Source organism: Ovis aries, chromosome 13 (genome assembly GCF_016772045.2).
Source record: "Ovis aries strain OAR_USU_Benz2616 breed Rambouillet chromosome 13, ARS-UI_Ramb_v3.0, whole genome shotgun sequence".
Classification (NCBI taxonomy): Eukaryota; Metazoa; Chordata; class Mammalia; order Artiodactyla; family Bovidae; genus Ovis; species Ovis aries.
The window spans coordinates 54,623,486-54,642,638 of NC_056066.1; the positions used below are offsets into that span (position 1 = coordinate 54,623,486).

The 19,153-nt window shown below is 61.3% G+C and overlaps 2 protein-coding genes across 2 annotated transcripts in view; one reads left to right on the forward strand and one right to left on the reverse strand.

Moving 5' to 3' along the window:
• The window catches only part of LAMA5 (laminin subunit alpha 5), a 51,446-nt gene extending 40,442 nt beyond the window's left edge, over window positions 1–11,004 (forward strand). Inside the window, exons 47-80 of the mRNA XM_027976973.3 lie at window positions 10–190; window positions 286–435; window positions 798–949; window positions 1,052–1,162; window positions 1,384–1,495; window positions 2,092–2,262; window positions 2,417–2,613; window positions 2,725–2,841; window positions 2,957–3,111; window positions 3,386–3,527; window positions 3,640–3,742; window positions 4,348–4,458; window positions 5,204–5,383; window positions 5,478–5,626; window positions 5,704–5,874; window positions 5,971–6,107; window positions 6,191–6,344; window positions 6,463–6,596; window positions 6,671–6,833; window positions 6,972–7,097; window positions 7,190–7,338; window positions 7,426–7,558; window positions 7,639–7,785; window positions 7,884–8,014; window positions 8,126–8,290; window positions 8,396–8,534; window positions 8,625–8,770; window positions 8,860–9,052; window positions 9,140–9,304; window positions 9,408–9,570; window positions 9,689–9,822; window positions 9,897–9,990; window positions 10,204–10,323; window positions 10,465–11,004. Coding sequence (XP_027832774.1) covers window positions 10–190; window positions 286–435; window positions 798–949; window positions 1,052–1,162; window positions 1,384–1,495; window positions 2,092–2,262; window positions 2,417–2,613; window positions 2,725–2,841; window positions 2,957–3,111; window positions 3,386–3,527; window positions 3,640–3,742; window positions 4,348–4,458; window positions 5,204–5,383; window positions 5,478–5,626; window positions 5,704–5,874; window positions 5,971–6,107; window positions 6,191–6,344; window positions 6,463–6,596; window positions 6,671–6,833; window positions 6,972–7,097; window positions 7,190–7,338; window positions 7,426–7,558; window positions 7,639–7,785; window positions 7,884–8,014; window positions 8,126–8,290; window positions 8,396–8,534; window positions 8,625–8,770; window positions 8,860–9,052; window positions 9,140–9,304; window positions 9,408–9,570; window positions 9,689–9,822; window positions 9,897–9,990; window positions 10,204–10,323; window positions 10,465–10,592 — 4,923 coding nt within the window. The 3' untranslated portion in view covers window positions 10,593–11,004. The remainder of the gene's footprint in view (window positions 1–9; window positions 191–285; window positions 436–797; window positions 950–1,051; window positions 1,163–1,383; window positions 1,496–2,091; window positions 2,263–2,416; window positions 2,614–2,724; window positions 2,842–2,956; window positions 3,112–3,385; window positions 3,528–3,639; window positions 3,743–4,347; window positions 4,459–5,203; window positions 5,384–5,477; window positions 5,627–5,703; window positions 5,875–5,970; window positions 6,108–6,190; window positions 6,345–6,462; window positions 6,597–6,670; window positions 6,834–6,971; window positions 7,098–7,189; window positions 7,339–7,425; window positions 7,559–7,638; window positions 7,786–7,883; window positions 8,015–8,125; window positions 8,291–8,395; window positions 8,535–8,624; window positions 8,771–8,859; window positions 9,053–9,139; window positions 9,305–9,407; window positions 9,571–9,688; window positions 9,823–9,896; window positions 9,991–10,203; window positions 10,324–10,464) is intronic.
• A 157-nt stretch (window positions 11,005–11,161) lies between these two features.
• ADRM1 (ADRM1 26S proteasome ubiquitin receptor) lies at window positions 11,162–16,823 on the reverse strand. Its single transcript, XM_015099788.3, has 10 exons — window positions 16,751–16,823; window positions 15,820–16,033; window positions 15,056–15,172; window positions 13,682–13,805; window positions 13,256–13,342; window positions 12,614–12,695; window positions 12,154–12,386; window positions 11,846–12,003; window positions 11,597–11,699; window positions 11,162–11,393 (listed from the first exon to the last, which is right to left on the reverse strand). The coding sequence occupies exons 2-10, from the start codon at window positions 16,030–16,032 to the stop codon at window positions 11,287–11,289; spliced, it is 1,224 nt and encodes a 407-aa protein (XP_014955274.2). The 5' UTR covers window position 16,033; window positions 16,751–16,823; the 3' UTR covers window positions 11,162–11,286.
• Between the last annotated feature and the right edge of the window lie 2,330 nt (window positions 16,824–19,153).

Sequence of the window (19,153 nt, forward strand, 5' to 3'; positions counted from 1 at the left end):
TGCCCCCAGGAAGGACACTTTGGCTTCGAGGCCTGCGAGGGCTGCCACCCATGCGCCTGTGGACCAGCCGCCGAGAGTTCCGAATGCCACCCCCAAAGTGGGCAGTGCCACTGCCGGCCAGGGACGGGGGGACCCCAGTGCCGCGAGTGTGCCCCCGGCCACTGGGGGCTCCCCGAGCAGGGCTGCAGGCGTGAGTGCGAGCAGGCGGGGTACCTTGGGATGGTGAGTACCCCCAGGGTCCTCAGCCAGCTACTCACCCTGCCTCTCCCACCCCTCCTACCCAAGGCTGCCAGTGCCAGGGGGGCCACTGTGACCTGCACACGGGCCGCTGCACGTGCCCTCCTGGGCTCAGTGGGGAACGCTGTGAGACCTGCAGCCACCAGCACCAGGTGCCCGTGCCAGGAGGACCTGGGGGCCACGGCGTGCACTGTGAAGGTGTGTCCCTGCCCTGGCCACCGGAACACACCTTGCTCACCCTGCCCTGGGGCAGTGCAGGTCCCAGCCCCCTGCTGACCTGGTGACCCTGACATTCATCTGGACTTCCAGAGCAGCCCTCTGGCCCTAGCTCTCTCTCTGTTTTCTGAGACCCCATAACTGTCCTCCTGTTGATCCTGAGACCCCCATGCTAACCTCTGACCTCCCACTCACCTCATCACCCTCAGCCTAGCTCAGTACCCCTGTTATATCTCTGTGAGCCCCAGTGACCATCTCTACCATGCTGACGCCCCTGTGACTCCCTGCTGGCCCCTGCCCTCCCTGCCCCCCTCACCCCGCACCCACCTGCCCCCTGCCTACAGTGTGTGACCACTGTGTGGTCCTGCTCCTGGATGACCTGGAGCGGGCCGGCACCCTCCTCCCTGCCATCCGGGAGCAGCTGAGTGGCATCAACGCCAGCTCTGTGGCCTGGGCCAGGCTGCACAGGCTGAACGCCTCCATCACTGACCTGCAGGTACTGCCCTGCCCGACCCCCAGACACCCTCTCCTGGCCCCCAGCCTTCCTGGCCCCCAGCCTACCTGTCCTGGGTCACAGGCTCACCTTCTTCTCCCTTAGAGCCAGCTCCGGAGCCCCCCGGGCCCCCATTATGAGACCACACAGCAGCTGGAGGCACTGGAACGACAGATCTCAAGCCTTGGGCAGGACACTCAGCATCTGGATGGCCAGGCAGGCCCCTGGGGACTCCCGCCCCAGAACCCCTTGGAATAGTCCTCCAGAGATGCCCCCACTCCCTCTCAGCAAAACCCTCCCTGAGAAGTCTCTCTCCTCAGGCCCCAAACCACCCAGAATCACCCCTGACCTCGGCTCAGGCTCAAGGTCCCTCCCCAGGCTCCCAGGCTTTCCTCAGCCAGCAGGGGCTGAGGCCTGATGGGGCACTTTGTTCACAGGCCACCAAAGCCCGAGCCCAGGCCAGCCACCTACTGGACAGCACCAAGGCCACGCTGGGCTGGGCACGGACGCTGCTGGCAGCCGTCCGGGCTGTGGACCTTGCCCTGAATGGTAGGCACTGGCCCAGCTGGGCGGGTGGGGAGAGTTGAGCAGAGTGATGTTCTGAGCTGAGGGCAGAGGTGTGCCTCTGGGGGCTTGGCCTCTAAACACACTTTGGGGTGTTTAGATAGGGAGATGGCGCCCTGGTCACAGAAACAGCAGGTCCGAGTAGGGAGGGGAGAGGGGCAGCCCCCGTGGCCAGAACAAGAGGGCAGGTGGTCCCTGCAAAGTTGTAGAAGTGGTGGGTGAGCCTTAGTTAAAACCTAACACGTGTCACAAGAAGAGATCAGAAGGGACCAGGCCCAGGATAGGGTCTAGAAGATGAAATTGCGACTGAGCGCTGGGCTGGGAGGAGGGCTGGTTAAACCAGGGGACCAAGGAGTGGGCTGAGCAGAGGGAGTGGTGGGGGTGTTGCCGTGGGGGTTGCGGGAGGCGAGGCGACATGGACCGGAGGCCAGGCAGGCCTCAGAGTCAGGGCCTGCCAGCTCATGTGTGGGTTGTCTGAAGAGGCTTGGCCAGGGGCTTCTGGATGGAAGCTAGTGGGTAGAGTTCTGCCTGGCAGCAGGCTAGCCCTGGGCCCTGACAGCCCGTTCCCCAAACCCCCACAGAGCTGGAGTCCCAGACGGACCGCCTGGCACCAGCCAATGCCTCAATCCCATCGGGTGAGCAGCTGCGCCGGGTGCTGGCCGAAGTGGAACGGCTGCTCCAGGAGATGCGGGCACGTGACCTGGGGATTCCACGAGCAGCCGCTGAGGCCGAGCTGGGGGAGGCCCAGCGATGTGAGTGGGGTCCTCCCAGCAGGGCAGAGTGGGAAGGGCCCTGGGGCTGAGGCCAGTCCAGACTGGCGTCCCGTCAGCTTGGTAGGGCGGATGGGGGCTGGCAGGCACCGGGGGGCACCACCCGAGTGACCATTCCTACCCTGGGCCTTGCCAGTGCTGGACCGTGTGCAGGAGCAGCTGACCAGACGCTGGGAGAGAAACCAGGCGCTGGTCACACACACCCGAGACCAGTTGGCCCGGCATGAGGCCGGACTCATGGACCTGCGGGAGGCCCTGAACCGGGCAGTGGGCACCACACGGGAGGCAGAGGAGCTCAACAGCCGCAACCAGGAGCGCCTGGAGGAAGCCCTGGTAGAGAGCTGGCCCTGCCCCCTCGGACTCGTCACCTCGTCACCCCTACCCCTTTACTTTCTCACCTCACCTCTGTTCTGTTACCTCCCATGCTCTCCCCATCATCTCCAGCAACGGAAGCAGGAGCTGTCCCGGGACAATGCCACTCTGGGGGCTACTCTGCAGGCTGCCAGAGACACCCTGGCCCGGGTCTCTGAGCTTCTGCGTGGCATGGACCAGGCCAGGGAGGTGAGCACCCCCCTCCCCAAGGGCTGCATACTCAGTGGGGGCAGGCACACCCAGATCAGGTTTGGGTGAGCAGGGATGGGGACGAGGGTCCCCCCTTACATACCCCTCACCCCAGGAGTATGAGCACCTTGCTGCCAGCCTGGACGGCGCCCGGACACCACTGCTTGAGAAGATGCATGCGTTCTCCCCAGCGAGCAGCAAACTAGAACTGGTAGAGGCTGCTGAGGCCCACGCATGGCAGCTGGACCAGCTGGCGCTCAACCTTTCCAGGTATGGGACCCAAACAGGATGCCGTGGGTGGGGCAGAGCTGGTTTGCAAGGGCTCTTCAGCGGAGCAGCTGTTGTTCCTGTAGGGCTGGGCAGAAGTTGGGGCCCAGGTTGGCAGATAGGAGCAGAAAAGGTACACTGGGCGGTGGAGGGTCATGACCTAGGCCGGGAGTCTGGGGCCAGCAGGCAGGCAGGCCTAGCAGCTGTGATGGGGAGGCCCGTGAGCTGGGCTGAGCCCCCACTCCAGCCTCAGACCTTCCCCGGTCTCCCCTCACAGCATCATCCAAGGAGTCAACCAGGACCGCTTTATCCAGAGGGCCATTGAGGCCGCCAACGCCTACAGCAGCATTCTGCAAGCTGTGCAGGCTGCCGAGGGCGCTGCTGACCAGGCCCGGCAGCAGGCGAGCCACACGTGGGCGGTGAGGCCCGGACCCTCCCACACCCACCCCCACCCGCAACCCTGGCTGCAGCCCCTGTTCCTGGCAGCCCCTCCAGGCAGGGCTAAACCATATCCTATCCCCGCGTCTGCAGATGGTGGTGCAGCGGGGCCTGGCGCCCCGGGCCCGGGAACTGCTGGCTAACAGCAGTGCCCTGGAGGAGGCCATCCTGGGGGAACAGCGAAGACTGGACCTCGGTGAGAGTCATGTCCCGAGGGGCATCCCAGCTCTGTGGGACTCTTGCCCTCCAGCTACGTTGTGTGGGGGTTCGTGGATTGTCACTGTGAGAGTCAGGCTGGCAGCTGCCATGGGTGTGAATTTTCCCCACTGCCCGGGCGAGTCCGCTCCTGGAGCCCTGCAGAGGCCCACCCACCCTGACTTTGTGACCAGGCCCCAGGACGTGGAAGGGCCTGGGTAGAAGACACGAGGACCAGCTGATGGTTCTGCTGTCCTGGCTGAGGGCCGTGTGTGTGCCAGGCCAGGGGGGAGGGCCAGGCGGGGGTGAGCACCTCTGCTGTGAGCACCTCAGGGTGCTGGTTGCCATGCACAGTGGCTTAGCTTTTCTGAGTCTCCATTGTTTCACCTATAAAATGGGGACGGTTGCATTTACTGTGGGCCTAGGAGGCTGCTCTGAGACTTGGGGTGCAGTGCTTTCCCCCAAGCCGATGGCCCTTGTATCCAAGTGTCTCCCTCTGACTGTGTGTGTGTGAGCCTTAGCTCTCCCTGGTCAGGAGAACTGAAGTGGTGGTGCCTGTACTGTGGGGGCGGGGGCTCCTCAGGATTGAAGCTGTCTCCCCCACAGCACGGGCCACCCTCCAGGACACTGGGACCCAGCTCCGCGATGCCCGGGCCAGGAAGGAACAGCTGGCGGCCCGTGTCCGGGAGGTGCAAGCCATGCTGGCTATGGACACAGGTAGGGTGGGGCTCCTCCCTGCACTTCACCCACCTCTTGTCCCCAGAGCTGAAGGGGCACCTGCCCACACGGGCATCACCCCACCAGCCCTGCCTGTCCAGTGGGGTCACCATCCAGGAGGGAGGCCAGAGTGGTTCCAACCCTGGGGACTCTCCCCAATCCTAAGGACTTGCTTCTGGTCGGGAACCAGACACCAAACAAACGTCACCCCCAGCGTCAGCCTGGGTAGCAAGTGAAACCAGGAGGAAGGGGGAGCATTTGGAGAGAGAGGACACGGGGCGGGCGGGGAGGGTACAGGTGTTCAGTGGGCTCAGAGGTGGCAGCAGCAGCAGAGGTCAGTGTGGCTGGAGCTGGACACCCAGGAGACACTTCAAGGGTCCGGGAGCGCTCAGAGCACAGGAAGGATCCCTGCTGACTCGAGAGGGACCCTGCCTACCTGGGGGCCATGGGGACTCTGGAAGGACCTCAGGAGAGATGGAGTGGCAGGGCGGGGGACCCACCAGGGGGAGATGAGGCGGAGCTGACTCAAGCAGGCCTCAGGGGACTCAACTCAGGCGTGTGGCTGGCACAGGAGGGCTGTCTATCTGGGAGAGGGTGGCAGGTGAGTCTCCACCACCCTGAGGTTCTCACAAGGCAGGGGGGTGGGGGTTAATTCCCTGTTGCTGGTTCTGTCAGGGGGTCTTAGTGGTCTCCCCAGATGGGGATGAGGGCCCCCCTCACTGAGCCTGCACACGGTCCACTGCAGATGAGACAAGCAAGAAGATAGCCCATGCCAAGGCTGTGGCCGCTGAGGCCCAGGACACAGCTGCCCGTGTGCAGGCCCGGCTTCAGGACATGCACCGGAATGTGGAGCAGTGGCAGGGCCAGTACAAGGGCCTGCAGAGCCAGGACCTGGGCCGTGTGGTGCTTGATGCTGGCCGCTCAGGTGCGTCCTGGGGCACAGTGCCCCGACAGTGGGTGGGCCAGGGTGGGCAGGCCAGTCACGCAGGACCTCCTTCCCCTCTGTTCCCTGCCTGCAGTGTCCACCCTGGAAAAGACGCTGCCACAGCTGCTGGCCAAGCTGAACCTCCTGCAGGACCGCGGGGTACACAACGCCAGCCTGGCTCTGTCAGCCAGTATCAGCCGTGTGCGGGAACTCATTGCCCAGGCCCGTGGTGCAGCCAGCAAGGTGGGTGCGAGTGCCAGGGCCAGGTGAGCATCTGGGAGACCAGGAGGCGGACACTGACAGGCCGTGTGTCGCCACAGGTCAAGGTGCCCATGAAGTTCAACGGGAGCTCAGGGGTGCAGCTGCGCACCCCTCGGGACCTCACCAACCTCGCCTCCTACACTGCCCTCAAGTTCTACCTGCAGAGCCCAGAGCCCACAGCTGGCCAGGTCACGGGGGACCAGTTTGTGCTGTACATGGGCGGCCGCCAGGTAGCAGGCAGGCCCTGCGGGCTGGGTGGAGCTGGGCCCCAGGCTGGCGCAGGTGGGGTGCCTGAGGCCCTGCCCCACTGGTCTCCTGTCCCCCAGGCCGCTGGAGACTACCTGGGTGTGGCTTTGCGGGGCCAGAGGGTACACTGGGTGTACCGCCTTGGTGGGGCAGGGCCTGCGACCCTCAGCATCGACGAGGACATTGGGGAGCAGTTCGCAGCCATCAGCATTGACAGGTAGGACGCCCAGTCCCCACAGCACTCCGCCACCTCCGAGTGTGGCCACGTGTCCACACCTCACCTCCCACCTCTGTCCTCAGGATCCTCCAGTTCGGCCGCATGTCTGTCACGGTGGAGAATCGGATGGTCCAAGAGACCAAGGGCGACACGGTGGCCCCTGGGGCTGAGGGGCTGCTCAATGTCCAGCCGGACGATTTCGTCTTCTACGTGGGGGGCTACCCCAGCAACTTCACGGTGAGCCTGGCCGGCCTGGGTGCGCAAGCCACCCTGCCCACCTGTCCCATGAAGTCCTACTTAATGTCTGGCCCGAGCTCCCCCTGGGGTCTGCCCTGACCGCGTGCTGTGCCCACAGCCCCCCGAACCCCTACGCTTCCCCGGCTACCGGGGCTGCATTGAACTGGACACACTCAACGAGGAGGTGGTCAGTCTCTACAACTTCGAGAAAACCTTCCAGCTGGACACAGCTGTGGACAAGCCTTGTGCCCGGTACGTGTGGTCTGAGCCGACCCTCACTTTGACTCTGCCCACCCTCAGCTGACCCTCCCACTTCTGACCGGCAGCTCCAAGTCGACCGGGGACCCGTGGCTCACAGATGGCTCCTATCTGGACGGCTCTGGTTTTGCCCGCATCAGCATGGAGAGCCAGCTCAGCAACACCAAGCGCTTCGACCAGGAGCTACGGCTCGTGTCCTACAGCGGCATCATCTTCTTCCTGCAGTATCAGGCATGTCTGCTGTCCATGCCCCTATCCTACCCCCACCATCCACGCCCCCCGCCTGCCAGCTGTCCATGCCCCTGCCTGCCTGCTGCCTGCGACGCCTCCCCTGCCCACCTGGCTGTGCTGACCCTCCCCTTTCCCCAGGACCAGTTCCTGTGCCTGGCTGTGCAAGAAGGCAAACTAGCGCTCCTCTATGATTTTGGCGCGGGCCTGAAGGAGGCCGACCCGCTGCAGCGACCTCCGCCACAGCTGACTGCAACCAGCAAGGCGGTAAGGCCAGGTCCAGAGGAGGCCCTGGGTGGGGAGGGACAGTGGGGGTCACAGCTCCTCTGAAGGTGCCCACCTATGCTGGCGCCTCCCAGATCCAGCTGTTCCTGCTGGGGGGCAACCGGAAGCGCGTGCTGGTGCGCGTGGAGAGGACCACGGTGTTCAGCGTGGAGCAGGAGAATGTGTTGGAGCTGGCCGACGCCTACTACCTGGGAGGCGTGCCGCCCAGCCAACTGCCTGCCAGGTGAGCACTGGCCTGGGGTGGGGGTGGGGCGGTAGGGCCTGGGGAGGCCACCACTGCGGCTCATCCCATGGACACTGGTGCCTGCAGCCTGCGGCAGCTCTTCCCCTCTGGAGGCTCCGTGCGAGGCTGCATCAAGGGCATCAAGGCCCTGGGCAAGTACGTGGATCTCAAGAGGCTGAACACCACGGGCATCAGCGCCGGCTGCACCACTGACCTGCTGGTGAGCCCCCTCCCGCCCCCGGCCGCGTGCATGCCCTTTCTGGCTGCCACCGCAGGCCCTCACGGTCGCCCTGCCCACAGGTGGGACGGGCCATGACTTTCCACGGCCACGGCTTCCTGCGCCTGGCACTCCCCAGCGATGCTGTGCCCCTCACGGGTGACGTCTACTCTGGCTTTGGCTTCCGCAGCAGCCAGGACAGCGCTCTGCTCTTCCAACGAGAGTCCCCGGTGCGTCTGCCCCACCTCCAGGGCACCAGGGTGGGGGCGTGTGGCCAGAGGGAGTCTGGGCCCCCAGCCTGGCTCACTGACCCAGCCGTGCTCCGTAGGGTGGGCCATGCGAGGTGACCCTGCAGCAGGGTCATGTGACCCTTCGGCTGGCCAGGACTGAGCTGAAGACACAAGAACGTTTTGATGATGGGGCCCCCCACTACGTCACTTTCTACAGCAACAGCACAGGGTGAGCCTGGCTTACCTGGCCTCTTTAGGGAGGGGGTGCAGAACTGAGGTTTTAGGGACAATACTCTGCGGGTTGGGCGGCAGGGCGGGGAAATACCACTCTCCCCACCAGGGTCTGGCTCTACGTGGACGACCAGCTTCAGGAGATGAAGCCCTACCGGGGGCCACGGCCCCAGCCTCAGCCCGAGGGACCCCCTCAGCTCCTCCTCGGGGGCTCGCCCAAGTCCAGTGACATTCGTAACTTCAGTGGCTGCATCAGCAATGTTTTTGTGCTGCGGTGAGTGGAGTGGGCATGGGGCTGGGGGGGGGAGGGGCAGTGTTTGCTGGCAAGAACCTGCTGACTTGGCCCCAGCCACTGACCTGCACCCCTCACCCTCTGCAGGCTCCTGGGGCCTCAGCGCGTGTTTGACCTGCAGGAGAACCTGGGCAGCTTCAACGTGAGCTCAGGCTGCGCCCCAGCCCCTCACACCCAGCTCCTGGAGCAGGTCCCGCAAGGGCTGCGGGCCGCCGTGTCTCGGAAGGTAGGGTACAGGAGGGGTGTGGGCGGCAGGGCTGGGGTAGGCAGAAAGCCACCTCCTCATGTTCCTGCACCGCCATCCGACTCCCCCTAGGCTGCCCGCCGAAGCCGGCAGCCTGCCCAGGACTCTGCCTGCTTGCCACCTGGGTCCCTCAGGACCATCCGAGACGCCTACCAGTTTGGGGGTCCCCTGACCAGTTACTTGGAGTTTGCACATGTTCCAGCCTCCCCCAGTGACTGGTAAGCCTGGGTGGGGACCAGGGTTGGGGGTGCCATGGTGCGGTGGAGGTAGGTAGGGCACAAGGCTGATGCCCGTGCTTGGCTTCCAGGTCACAGCTCTCCATGCTCGTCCGCCCACATGCCCCCCGAGGGCTCCTGCTCCTTGCTGTCCCCCAGGCAGCCAGCAGCCCCTCCCTAGTTCTCTTCCTGAACCACAGACGTTTTGTAGCTCAGACCGAAGGCCCTGGGCCCCAGCTCCGAGTCCAGAGCCGCCAGCGTTCACGCACTGGCCAGTGGCATACGGTGAGGGACTGGGAGAGGGGACACGGGGCGGGAGGTAGGGGGGGCATCTGGGAACTCCCACCCTGATGTGCCTCTCTCCACCCCCAGGTGTCCGTGCGCTGGGAGAAAAGTCGGATCCAGCTGGTGACAGACAGGGTCTGGGCCCAGAGCCAGGAGGGGCCAGGCTGGCAGCACCAGGGACAGCAGGGCCCCCAGCCACACACGCTCTTTGTGGGGGGCCTTCCTGCTGGCAGCCACAGCCCCAGGCTCCCAGTGAGCACCACCTCGCCCAGCCTCCCACCCCTCCCCAGCCAGATGCTATCCATCTTCCTAGCACCCCAAGGGCCTGACCCCAGCTCACTCTCTGTTCCCACAGGTGGCCATCAGCAGCCCTGGGTTCAGGGGTTGTGTGAAGAGGCTGAGGCTGGATGGGCGGCTCCTGGGGTCCCCCACGCGGATGGTGGGGGTCACACCCTGCTTCTCAGGGCCCCTGGAGAAGGGCCTGTTCTTCACAGGCAGCGGGGGAGCCGTCACTCTAGGTCTGTCCCTGATTGGTGCCCTCTCAGTCCTCTTGGGGTGGCCAGGGGGCAGAATAGTGACACCAGAAAGGGTGGGGCCTGGGACCGAAGCTCTCCCCCTCACGGCCCCTCCTTGCAGACACCCTGGGGGCCACACTGCCCGACGTGGCCCTGGAGCTGGAGGTACGGCCCCAGACAGCCACCGGCCTAGTTTTCCACTTGGGCCAGGGCCAGACGCCCCCATACCTAGAGCTGCAGGTGCTGGGGAAGCAGGTAAGACAGGTGTGAGCCGCAGCCTCAGGGTGGGATCGGGGCTGGCAGGGCCCTCCTGACTTCTCCCACCCTAGGTCCTGCTGTGGGCAAACGACGGTGCTGGTGAGTTCTCCACGCTGGTAACACGCCCCGCAGCACTGTGTGATGGGCGCTGGCACCGACTGGCAGGTGAGCCGGGGCCTCTCCCAGTGGGAGGTTGGAGACACTCCTGACCCCCACCTGCTGCAGAGTCAAGCCTGGAGGGACTCAGCAGGGGTCAGCTGCAGGCCCCCAGCGGGGAGGGTGGCAGGGATTTAAAGCCAAAGAAATAGGGTGAATAGCCCCTGGCCCTGTGGCTGGCGAGATCCTCCTGGCCTGGTCACAAGAAAGCTGTGCTTGCAGTGACCAAAGGCGGGAACGTGCTCCGGCTGGAGGTGGACCAGCAGAGCAACCACACCCTGGGCCCGGCGCCGGCCACCTGGGCCAACACCCTGGTGCCACTACATCTTGGGGGCCTGCCGGGTGAGTGCGGCCTCGGCCTGGGGGCAGGGAATGGGGAAGGCTGCCCTGGGCACCAGGCGCTGAGGTTGAGAGCGGGGAGCCCAGGCCTGATGAGACACGAGCCTCTGCTCCAACCAGGCCCTGTTCCCCCCCCCCCCCCAGAACCCTGGAAACGGCCTCCCTACAACGGCTGCGTGCGGAATCTGGTGCTGAACCAGGTGTCAGTCACCTGGCCTCGAACTGCGGGCGTGCAGGGGGCAGTGGGGGCCAGCGGCTGCCCAGCCACGTAGCACAGCCACCCCCGGAACCCCAGCTGACAGCTCCAGCAGCCGCACGAGGGGGTCTTCTGGAGTCAACAGGCGGTCTGCCTCATCAGGCAGGGTCTTGCCCCCCAGAACCCTCAGCCCCTCCACCCAGCGTGCAGACACCACCACCCTCAGCTGGCTTCTTAGATGAAGTCTGTGTGTATTTATCTAGACTCCAGATTCTATGGGTAATAAAGTCTTATTTCTGGGAGTGGTTTTAAGTTATGTCTGACTTCCTAAAGGAAAGGGTAAATAACACTGTAAAATAGGGGTTTGTATTTTTTACCTTTCAATTTAATTATGAAATTTCCCTTCCACCAATATTCAATAATAGGAAAGCTATAAATCACTGGCCCCCCTGCTTCTTGAAACAAAAATTAAAAAGTAACTTGTGTAACTGAGTGTCGACTTTAAATGTAGAAAAAGAAAAGCAGCCCAGCGGGTCTGGAGGCCCGAGCCCAGCACGACTGTCCCTCTGAGTCGGAACGCAGGCCCAGAGGAGCTTCTTGCACCCAACTCCCGTCAGCCCACCCTGGCACGCAGACAATCCAGAGTTGGCAGATAAAAGAAAAGACTTTTACTGATTAGCACGTTGGGGCAGAGGTGAGAGGGTGTGATCACAAACGCCACTACTGAGGCCAAATGACCTGGGGGTTGAGCCCTCGTGGCTGCAGGCAGCCTAATCCAGGCTCATGTCCTCTTCTTCGTCCTTCTTGTCCTTCCCATCGCCCTCCTGCTGCTCGGGGCTGGCGCTATTCTGCATGGCTTTGGCAAATGCTTCCACGTCTAAAACGCATTAAAAAGCCTGACGTGACCTTTCCAGCCCCGGGCCCAGCACTGCTGACCGGGGGACGGGAGGTGAAAGCTAGAGAGAGGCCAGGGTCATCGGACTAGGCATCCTCTGCACATGGGGGAAGCCTTTCTTTTCAACTACAAGAAGACAATCTCTGCCTCACCTGTGGCTGAGGGGTGGGGGCGCAGGTACTTACCACCCTTGTTGGCGGCCTCCACAGCCTCCGCGGGCAGCCCAAACTGGCACATGAGGGGGCCCAGCTGCCCTGAGGCCAAGGCCGCACTGAACATGCCGAGGGCCTGTGGGAAGAGCCAGGCACCTGAGTCCATGAGAGCGCTGAAGGGGACCTCAGGAACCAAGATGCTTGATGCCAGGGGCTGTGCTGCAGGCAGGCCAGTGTCCCCTACACCAAGCTTCCCGCAGGACACCTGGGCCATGTGTCTACCTGCTGGAACTGGGGTGAGGTCAGCGTGTTCTGGATCTCCTCCGCAGTCTGCGGCAGGGACTCCCCTGATGGCAGGTAGGGCAGCAGGCGCTCCTGGACATCCGCGTTGGCAAGGATGGGGGCCATGATCTCAGGTGTCAGCACACTGGCCAGGTCAACTAGGGCACAAGCAGTGGCCGTCAGCGGCTGGAGGCCAGCCAGGATGCCCATGAGGGAGGCCAGTGACACTCAGATGTGGAACTTCCAGGCGTGGTGTGGTGAGGTGAGGTGAGGCGAGGCGAGAGGCAGGGGCGGAGGCTCAGTGTTACCTTGTTGGCCGCCTCCTGGCCCAGCCGGCACACTCATGGTGGCCAGGATGCTCTGCAGGTCGCTGAGCTGGATGGGCTGGGCGGGGCTGGCTGCTGTGCTGGCTCCGTCACCTGAGCTGGGTGCAGGGCTCGGGCTGGTCGCTGAGGCAGCTGCTGGAGCGGAAGGGGCTGGGGTGGCGCGAGTGGAGGAGGTGGTGGAGGACGGGGTAACCGCTGCTGACTGGCTCCGGGAGCTGGGGAGAGCGAGGGAACACTGGAGGGCGACATGCCCACAAACGCACCACAACACATCCATCCTGCCCCAGACCTCCTTGCACTGCCAGGTCTCTGGGAGAAGTCTGAACCATGAAAAGGACAGAGCCTCCCCAGGTGCCTACTCTGTCCTTCAGCATCTCCTACGTCCAGCCTCTGTGAAGGAGGCAACACCTGGTGAAACCAGAGAGCCAGGGGTGAGGCTCACCTGGATGAAGAGCTGCTTGCCGGAGGCCCTCCGCTCCCCAGTAAGCTGGCCAGGCCCGGCCCGGTCAGGGCCCCCAGGCCACCTGCAAGGAGCAAGGACACACAGTTCAACACTCACGCCTGGCTGGAGGCCCCCTCCCCCACCACAGAGCAGACCCACCCAGCACTACAGCCCAGGGACAAGCAGGGGAAGGAGCAGAGAGAGCCTGTCTGCGGGGGCCCAGGGCCGGACTCCTCAGGCGTGTTCTGGCAGCTTAACCCACTAAATCTATCACTTCTCCATCCCATGACACTACCAATGCACACTCCCTGGTTCAAGGACAGAGTCCAAATTCAGTACAAAGTAACAAACATTTCCCCAACAGACAAGCCAACCTGGGAGACCAGGGGGCCCAGGCAGGATCCCTGTAGCACATTCTTAGGCCCTGCTCCTCAGCCAGCTGTGCTCCCCTGAAGTATGGAATTGTGTCCTCCCTGGGGGCCCTGGAAGGCCTTGCCTGCCTGGTGCCAGGTCAATCCCTAAGGCAAACCAGGTCCCTGCCCAGGGAAGCCAGCACACAGACATGGCTCAGACAGAGCTGACTAGAAGCTGCAAGCTGCCCGACTCTGTTACTAAGAGGCTCCCAAGCCCGCGGCGTGTTACCCAGTCCTCCGAGGCCGGCGGGTCCGATGAGCTGCATGAGCTGGCTGTGGCTCATATTCCCCAGCAGGCTCTGCAGGCCACCCTCCCCTGCAGGACAGAAAGTGCTCAGATCGGGGCTGCGGTGGCCAGGGGCCTCCAGCTGGGTCTGCCCCCACCCCTCTGCCGCCACCAGGGTTCTGGGGGTGGCCCCCATCTCAGCTGCCCCTGAGCTGTGCGCTGAGTGTCTCCTGCCAGGAGCCAGCACAATAGGGTTCACAGATGGGTCACCAACTGAAGACAGGAGCAAGGACCAACTCCTGAACCGCCCCAGGGGGCTCCTAACCTGGATCCTCCACCTCTACTTAGCCACCGGCCCACACCACCCAGGGTCCACGTCAGCGGAAACCGACTCCAACCTCACAGCACATCCGGGAAGGTGACCATTACCGCCCAGCGCAGACAGCTCGTGGCCTCCGCTCCCACTCGCCCCCAGGGCTCCGGGCATCGGCGGGTTGTTCAGATACTCGTTGACTTTCCGGCAGTGCTCCTCATCCTGGTCCGTCTTGGGCTCCTGCAGGGAGGACACAGCAACAGGCACAACTGAGCAGCTCACCCATCTTACAGGGAGGAGACTGACGCTCTAGGAGCACTTGGCACACAAGTAACCCTATCTTCCAGGATGAGGCTCTTAGTGTGACCGTCTGAAACCACAAATCCCGGATGTCCCTGGTGGTCCAGTGGTTAGGACTTCACCTTCCACTGCAGGGAGTGAGGGCTCAAGCCCTAGTCAGGGACCTAAGATCCCACATGCCTCAGGGCCAAAAAAACAAAATATAAAACAGGAAGCAATATTGTAACAAATTCAATAAAGACTTTTAAAATGGTTGTCAAACTTTTTTTTTAATTAATTTATTTTTTACTGAAGGATAATTGCTTTACAGAGTTTTGCTGTTTTCTATCAAACCCCAAGTCAAAGTTTGTTTGTTTTTTTAAATAAAACCTCAAATCCTTCAATGCATGTAATGCTGTAAAATAACCGTTATCACACCACTGTCACCAACCAGCCCTGGCCTGCAGCCCTCCAGAGTTAGCTGGGTGCTGACGATGAGCACTTGGACATGCAGGGGGTCATCAGGCAGCATTCCCCTGAGGGCACCCCCAGAACTTCGAGACGGGTGCACTGCCACCCAGAGAAGCTTCCAGCCTGGGCTTATGACCCTGGAGGGGGCACTGGGAGACCAGCAAACCACAGGCAGAGATGGGGCCCAGCCCAGAAATCACTCCTGTAAGTGACCCTGGGATTTGCAGCCTCGAAAAGGCCCCCAAAGCCAAGCTACACACTCTGTACTCTGGCAGAGCCCACTACAACAACCCCCACCCCACACATGGTGACACTCTTGAATCTTTTGGTTCCATGGCAAGCAGGGTCAGCACCAGCTGGTAAGTGAAAGCAAATTCTACCATTAGAACAGCTAATTCTGATAAGCTGGCACTTTTCAAAAATTGTGTTTGAAAATAAAGTAACATAGGTCAATCAAACAACAGTATTTTCTGGGTACCTACTATATGCTAAGCATTGAACCTGGGTCTCCTGCATTGCAGGCAGATTCTTTAGCGCCTGTGCTACCAGGCAAATCCTTTATTTTATACACTGAATAGAATTAGAAAACAGACCTAATTACTGCCTTCGTGGAATACGACTTGTATATGAAGGGGTTTTGGGGAAAAAAACCCCACAGAAACCCAAAGGCCCCATGAGCAAATTTCTAACCTAATTTTATGACAAGATTTTAAGAGAAAAAGTAAACAAAACCTGCATACCTGCATCCAGAAGAAGAGTCGTTTGGACCCTGCCTTAAACTTGAGCACGTAGACCCTCCCGCTGGGGCACTGTGGCACGCGCTTGAACTCACAGTCATCGGGGAAGATGATCAGATCCTAAAGAGAGGCACTGCTGGGCCCAGGACGTCCAGAAACACAGGCCAGGCCAGGGCCTGGGGCTGTGTGGCGGGCTGGGCAGAGGCCCCGGGACACAGAGACCAAGCCTCTCACCAGCAGGGTCTGTGCAGGGCAGACAAACGAGGGTCACAGGCACCCCAGGAAGGTCGTGAGGGCCAGGAGAGGGGCCCGGTACTGAACAGGGAAGGGGGGTTTCCGGCTCCTGGAGGATTTTTGATAGAGATGTTTTGGGAGCAACATTCCAAGATGAGCTAAAAAGTCAGCCCTGACCTGCTCCTGAACTTAACAAAAGAAGATACTGTCTGAATAAAATGACCGCTAAAGAAAGCTTTCTAGAGGGCTGTGATCAAGGTCAGGATTTTTACACGATTTCTCCAATTTTAGGCACCTGATCATCAGAGCTTTACACATACACCCGGTGACAGACGAGATGGACATAATCGTTAAGACCAGAAAGCCCATAAACAGATCTACATACCCCACCAACACACTCCAAGTTGTCAACCAGTGGTTTCAAGCCCAGAGTGCAGTGTCCTACTGTGAAGACCACGCTGCCCTGACCGTTGGGGGGCGGCGGGGGGGCGGGGTAGGTGTCCTCAAGACAAGGTTCACTCCCAGACACTTACATCTTCCACGTTCCCCGATGTCCTGTCTTTCCAGCAAAAGTGAATGAGGGAGTCATCCGTCTGCTGAATGTACACAAGCCCTTTCCGTTTATCTGGGGTGACGGTAGTTCCTTTTAATGACATTTTTCCGGCCCGAAACTCCACCAAATACTTGTTGGAGGACCCACGGGAGCCTGGCACCAGGCTTGGAAACAGAGCTCCTGAAGTCGTCATCCTAAAAGAAGCACCACCGCGCAGGCCCGGTCACGACCGCGGACACCCTAACGTCCTCCTCCAATGCTGCGCTCGAAGAGCAGAAGGAAAGCGCTTCTCGCAGCCGGGCCAGGCCTCAGACGCCCGACACCTGCAGCCAACTCATTCCGGGGTGGGCCGGCCCACGGGGCCAGGTTCTCAGCTTCTGCTCCCGTTTCTCAAACCCCGAAATTTACCTGTGTATCTAAAGCGCATGGCAGCTGGGGACCCTCGTCAACACCACGTTCCGTACATTTTAAATAATCTATTAACCTGCGGCTCCGAAAGATTTAAAACCTCGAGCTGGGCAGACAGGCCGCTAACACGCTGGATGGCAAGCCAGAACTAGGCCTAACCCTCGCTGCTACCGGACACACGGCCGGTAAACTGCAGCGCGGCAGGTTCGCTTCCCTCGGAGAGAAAACCCGAGCGAGCACCTGGGGAAACGCGAGCCCGGCGGCCGGCGAGGACTTTGCGCGGGTGAACACCCGCTCCCACCCGCAGGCCCCACCGCCCGGCACTCTCGGCTGCGGGCGCCGCGGGCCCGGGGCGGCGGCCGGGGTGCCCGAGAGCCCCAGTCCGCGCTTGCCCCCGGCCTCTGCAGCCCCAGCCGACCCGGCGCCAGCCCGGGGACCGCCGACGTCGCAGGCCCCGCCCCCGACCACCCCCATAACCGTCCCCGCCCCCGACGACCCCGCACCTGGCCCGCGCCGAGACTCCGCCGAGAGGCGCCGTCCGGGTTCGCTCTTCCTCCTCAGCGCCTGCCGGGCCCCGCCGGAAGACCCTGCTCGCCCCGCCCCGCCCGCCGCTCTCGCCGCTGATTGGGCTCCGTCAGGAGCGGGGCGGGCGCTAGTCTGCGGGCGATTGGCGAGGGCCGCCGCCCGTCTCGCCACCAGGCCCGCCCCCGCGCCGGCGGCTCTCTTCCGGAGGAAGCGCGGGCCGGGGACCCGCGGGCCAGAGCGGCCCCTATTGTTGCTGTGTCATAGGGGAGCGGCGGCGGCCCCTGGCGGCGACGCCGGGAACGGCGAAGCGGTCGCAGGCAGAGCGGCTGGCGTTGGATCTGGGACCGCGAACGGGGCGGGGGCACCTGCGGGGCGCGGGGCAAGGTGTCTCAGGTGTGCTGACCGTGCGGGACGCCAGGTTCCTAGACCTGGGGAAGTAGTTGCCGGCTAAGGGGAGGGGATGTCATAGGACGGCGGGGCCGTGCGGTGTCTTCGCGTCCCTGGGGGAAGGTGACTGCAGCCCTGGACTCAGGTGCGTGGTCCCAGCGTCCTCCCGACGAGCGATGGTCTCCTGGGAGCCCGTGCGACTCACAACGCCGCTGCTCTGCGCCCCCAGACCCTCTTGAGAACTACCTTCCACCCTCCCTGTGCCCTGGGGGTCCCCCAGCCCCCGCAACAGTGACGGCGTGACTGTGTCACCATCCTCCCCGACCCCCTATAATCTGCCGACAAGGCTGCTCCTTCATTCCTTGTCTGGTGTGTAATGTGTAAAGTCTGAACCGAATGAAATCAGCTGTCCTGCACACACTGGAGGAGGGGAACGGAAGCGCTGCCCTCCCATTGCCTTTACTCCCCTTCACTTACACTTTGTAGTTTCTGCAGAGCAGCACACACCTGGAGCCCATGCTACAGATGATGTGTGACTCCCCAGGTTACAGTCAATGGGGTTGCAAGAGCAGGACACGACTTAGCTGGCCCCTACCACCAGCACCGCAGAGGAACCTGGTGGGCTACAGTGGTCCATGGGGTCTCACAAGAGCTTGCCACCACTTAGCAACTAAACCACCACCATCATCAATATGTAAAATCCATTTTAAAGCTTTTTTTTTTAAAGGTATAAAAGTGAAAACTATTCTTTTATTCAACACTGTTTTAAGATGTATCCATGTTGACACATGCAGCTCTAACCTAGTCTATCTTACCTCCTGTGTAACATTCTGATGGATAAAACACCACATGTTCTGTACCCACTGCTTTGTGATCTAAAGAGTCTCTCTCTTTTTTTTTTTTTTTGTTTGGAAAAATAGAGCTGGTTTTCATTTTAAAATATTTATGTTGATAAGAAATGTGTTTTTTAAATTAATATTTTAAAATTTCTAATATGGTAAATATCCATAGATAAAACCCATGTATGCAAAAGCTCTATGGGGATCCTTGATAGTTTTTGAGAGTCTAAAGAGTTCCAGAGACCAAAGTGATGGGAACAGAGACCCGTGAAGAAATTCAGTGGCCTGTGACTGGGGTCATGACATCCGCAGCAGTACCATCCCGCGCGCTCTGTGAAACCAGGAAGAAGACAGTAAGAAAACCACCTGGCTTCCCTGAGAAGGGACTGGCAGGCAGGGGTCAGTGTCCAAAGTCTTGGGAAGTGCAAAAGCTGCCAGCAGAGGCCACAGGGAAAGCAACTTTCTAGAACCTGAAGACACTTCTGGGAAGTGACTACAGTGGGGCCTCCAATGAGTACTTCCTTATACCAAACCAAGGGAGCTTGTGTCCTGGGAGGCTCAAAAGAGAAAGCTTTATACACTTTCACTGGTTTCTGTGAAAAACCAGTGAGGAGACAAGCTACCGGCAGATGGCCATCGTGGAGGCCAGTCCACGTGCCCCCACCCCCCACCCCTGCCCCAGTATGGACTCTGTGAACTGGGCCCTGCAGCAGAAAAGCAAACCAGTCCCTCTCCCTGAGCCTCGGCACCCTCCCCCAGGTGAAAGGCAAGGGGTGCAGCGACTGTGGGCACAGGGAGGGTCGACAAGGAAGCTGGCAAAGAAGTGCCCGGACATCTCCTAAGGAGGGTGTACAGATGGCCTGATGTGCAGGAAAGGATGGTGGACAGCATTATTCATAAGGGAAATGCAAATTAAAACACATGAATTCGGTTCAGTTCAGTTCAGTCACTCAGCTGTGTCCGACTCTTTGCGACCCCATGAATCACAGCATGTCAGGCCTCCCTGTCCATCACCAACTCCTGGAGTTCACTCAGACTTACGTCCATCGAGTCAGTGATGCCATCCAGCCATCTCATCCTCGGTCGTCCCCTTCTCCTCCTGCCCCCAGTCCCTCCCAGCATCAGAGTCTTTTCCAATGAGTCAACTCTTTGCAT

Excerpts from the sequence above, each read along its gene's own strand:
- ADRM1 (XM_015099788.3), bottom strand. The coding sequence starts at position 16,032 with ATGACGACTTCAGGAGCTCTGTTTCCAAGCCTGGTGCCAGGCTCCCGT. Across the intron at positions 12,004-12,153 it reads GCCAGGAGGCGGCCAACAAG|TTGACCTGGCCAGTGTGCTG; the intron begins GTAACACTGAGC and ends CTTGTGCCCTAG. Across the intron at positions 11,700-11,845 it reads CCTCACCCCAGTTCCAGCAG|GCCCTCGGCATGTTCAGTGC; the intron begins GTAGACACATGG and ends CTCTTCCCACAG.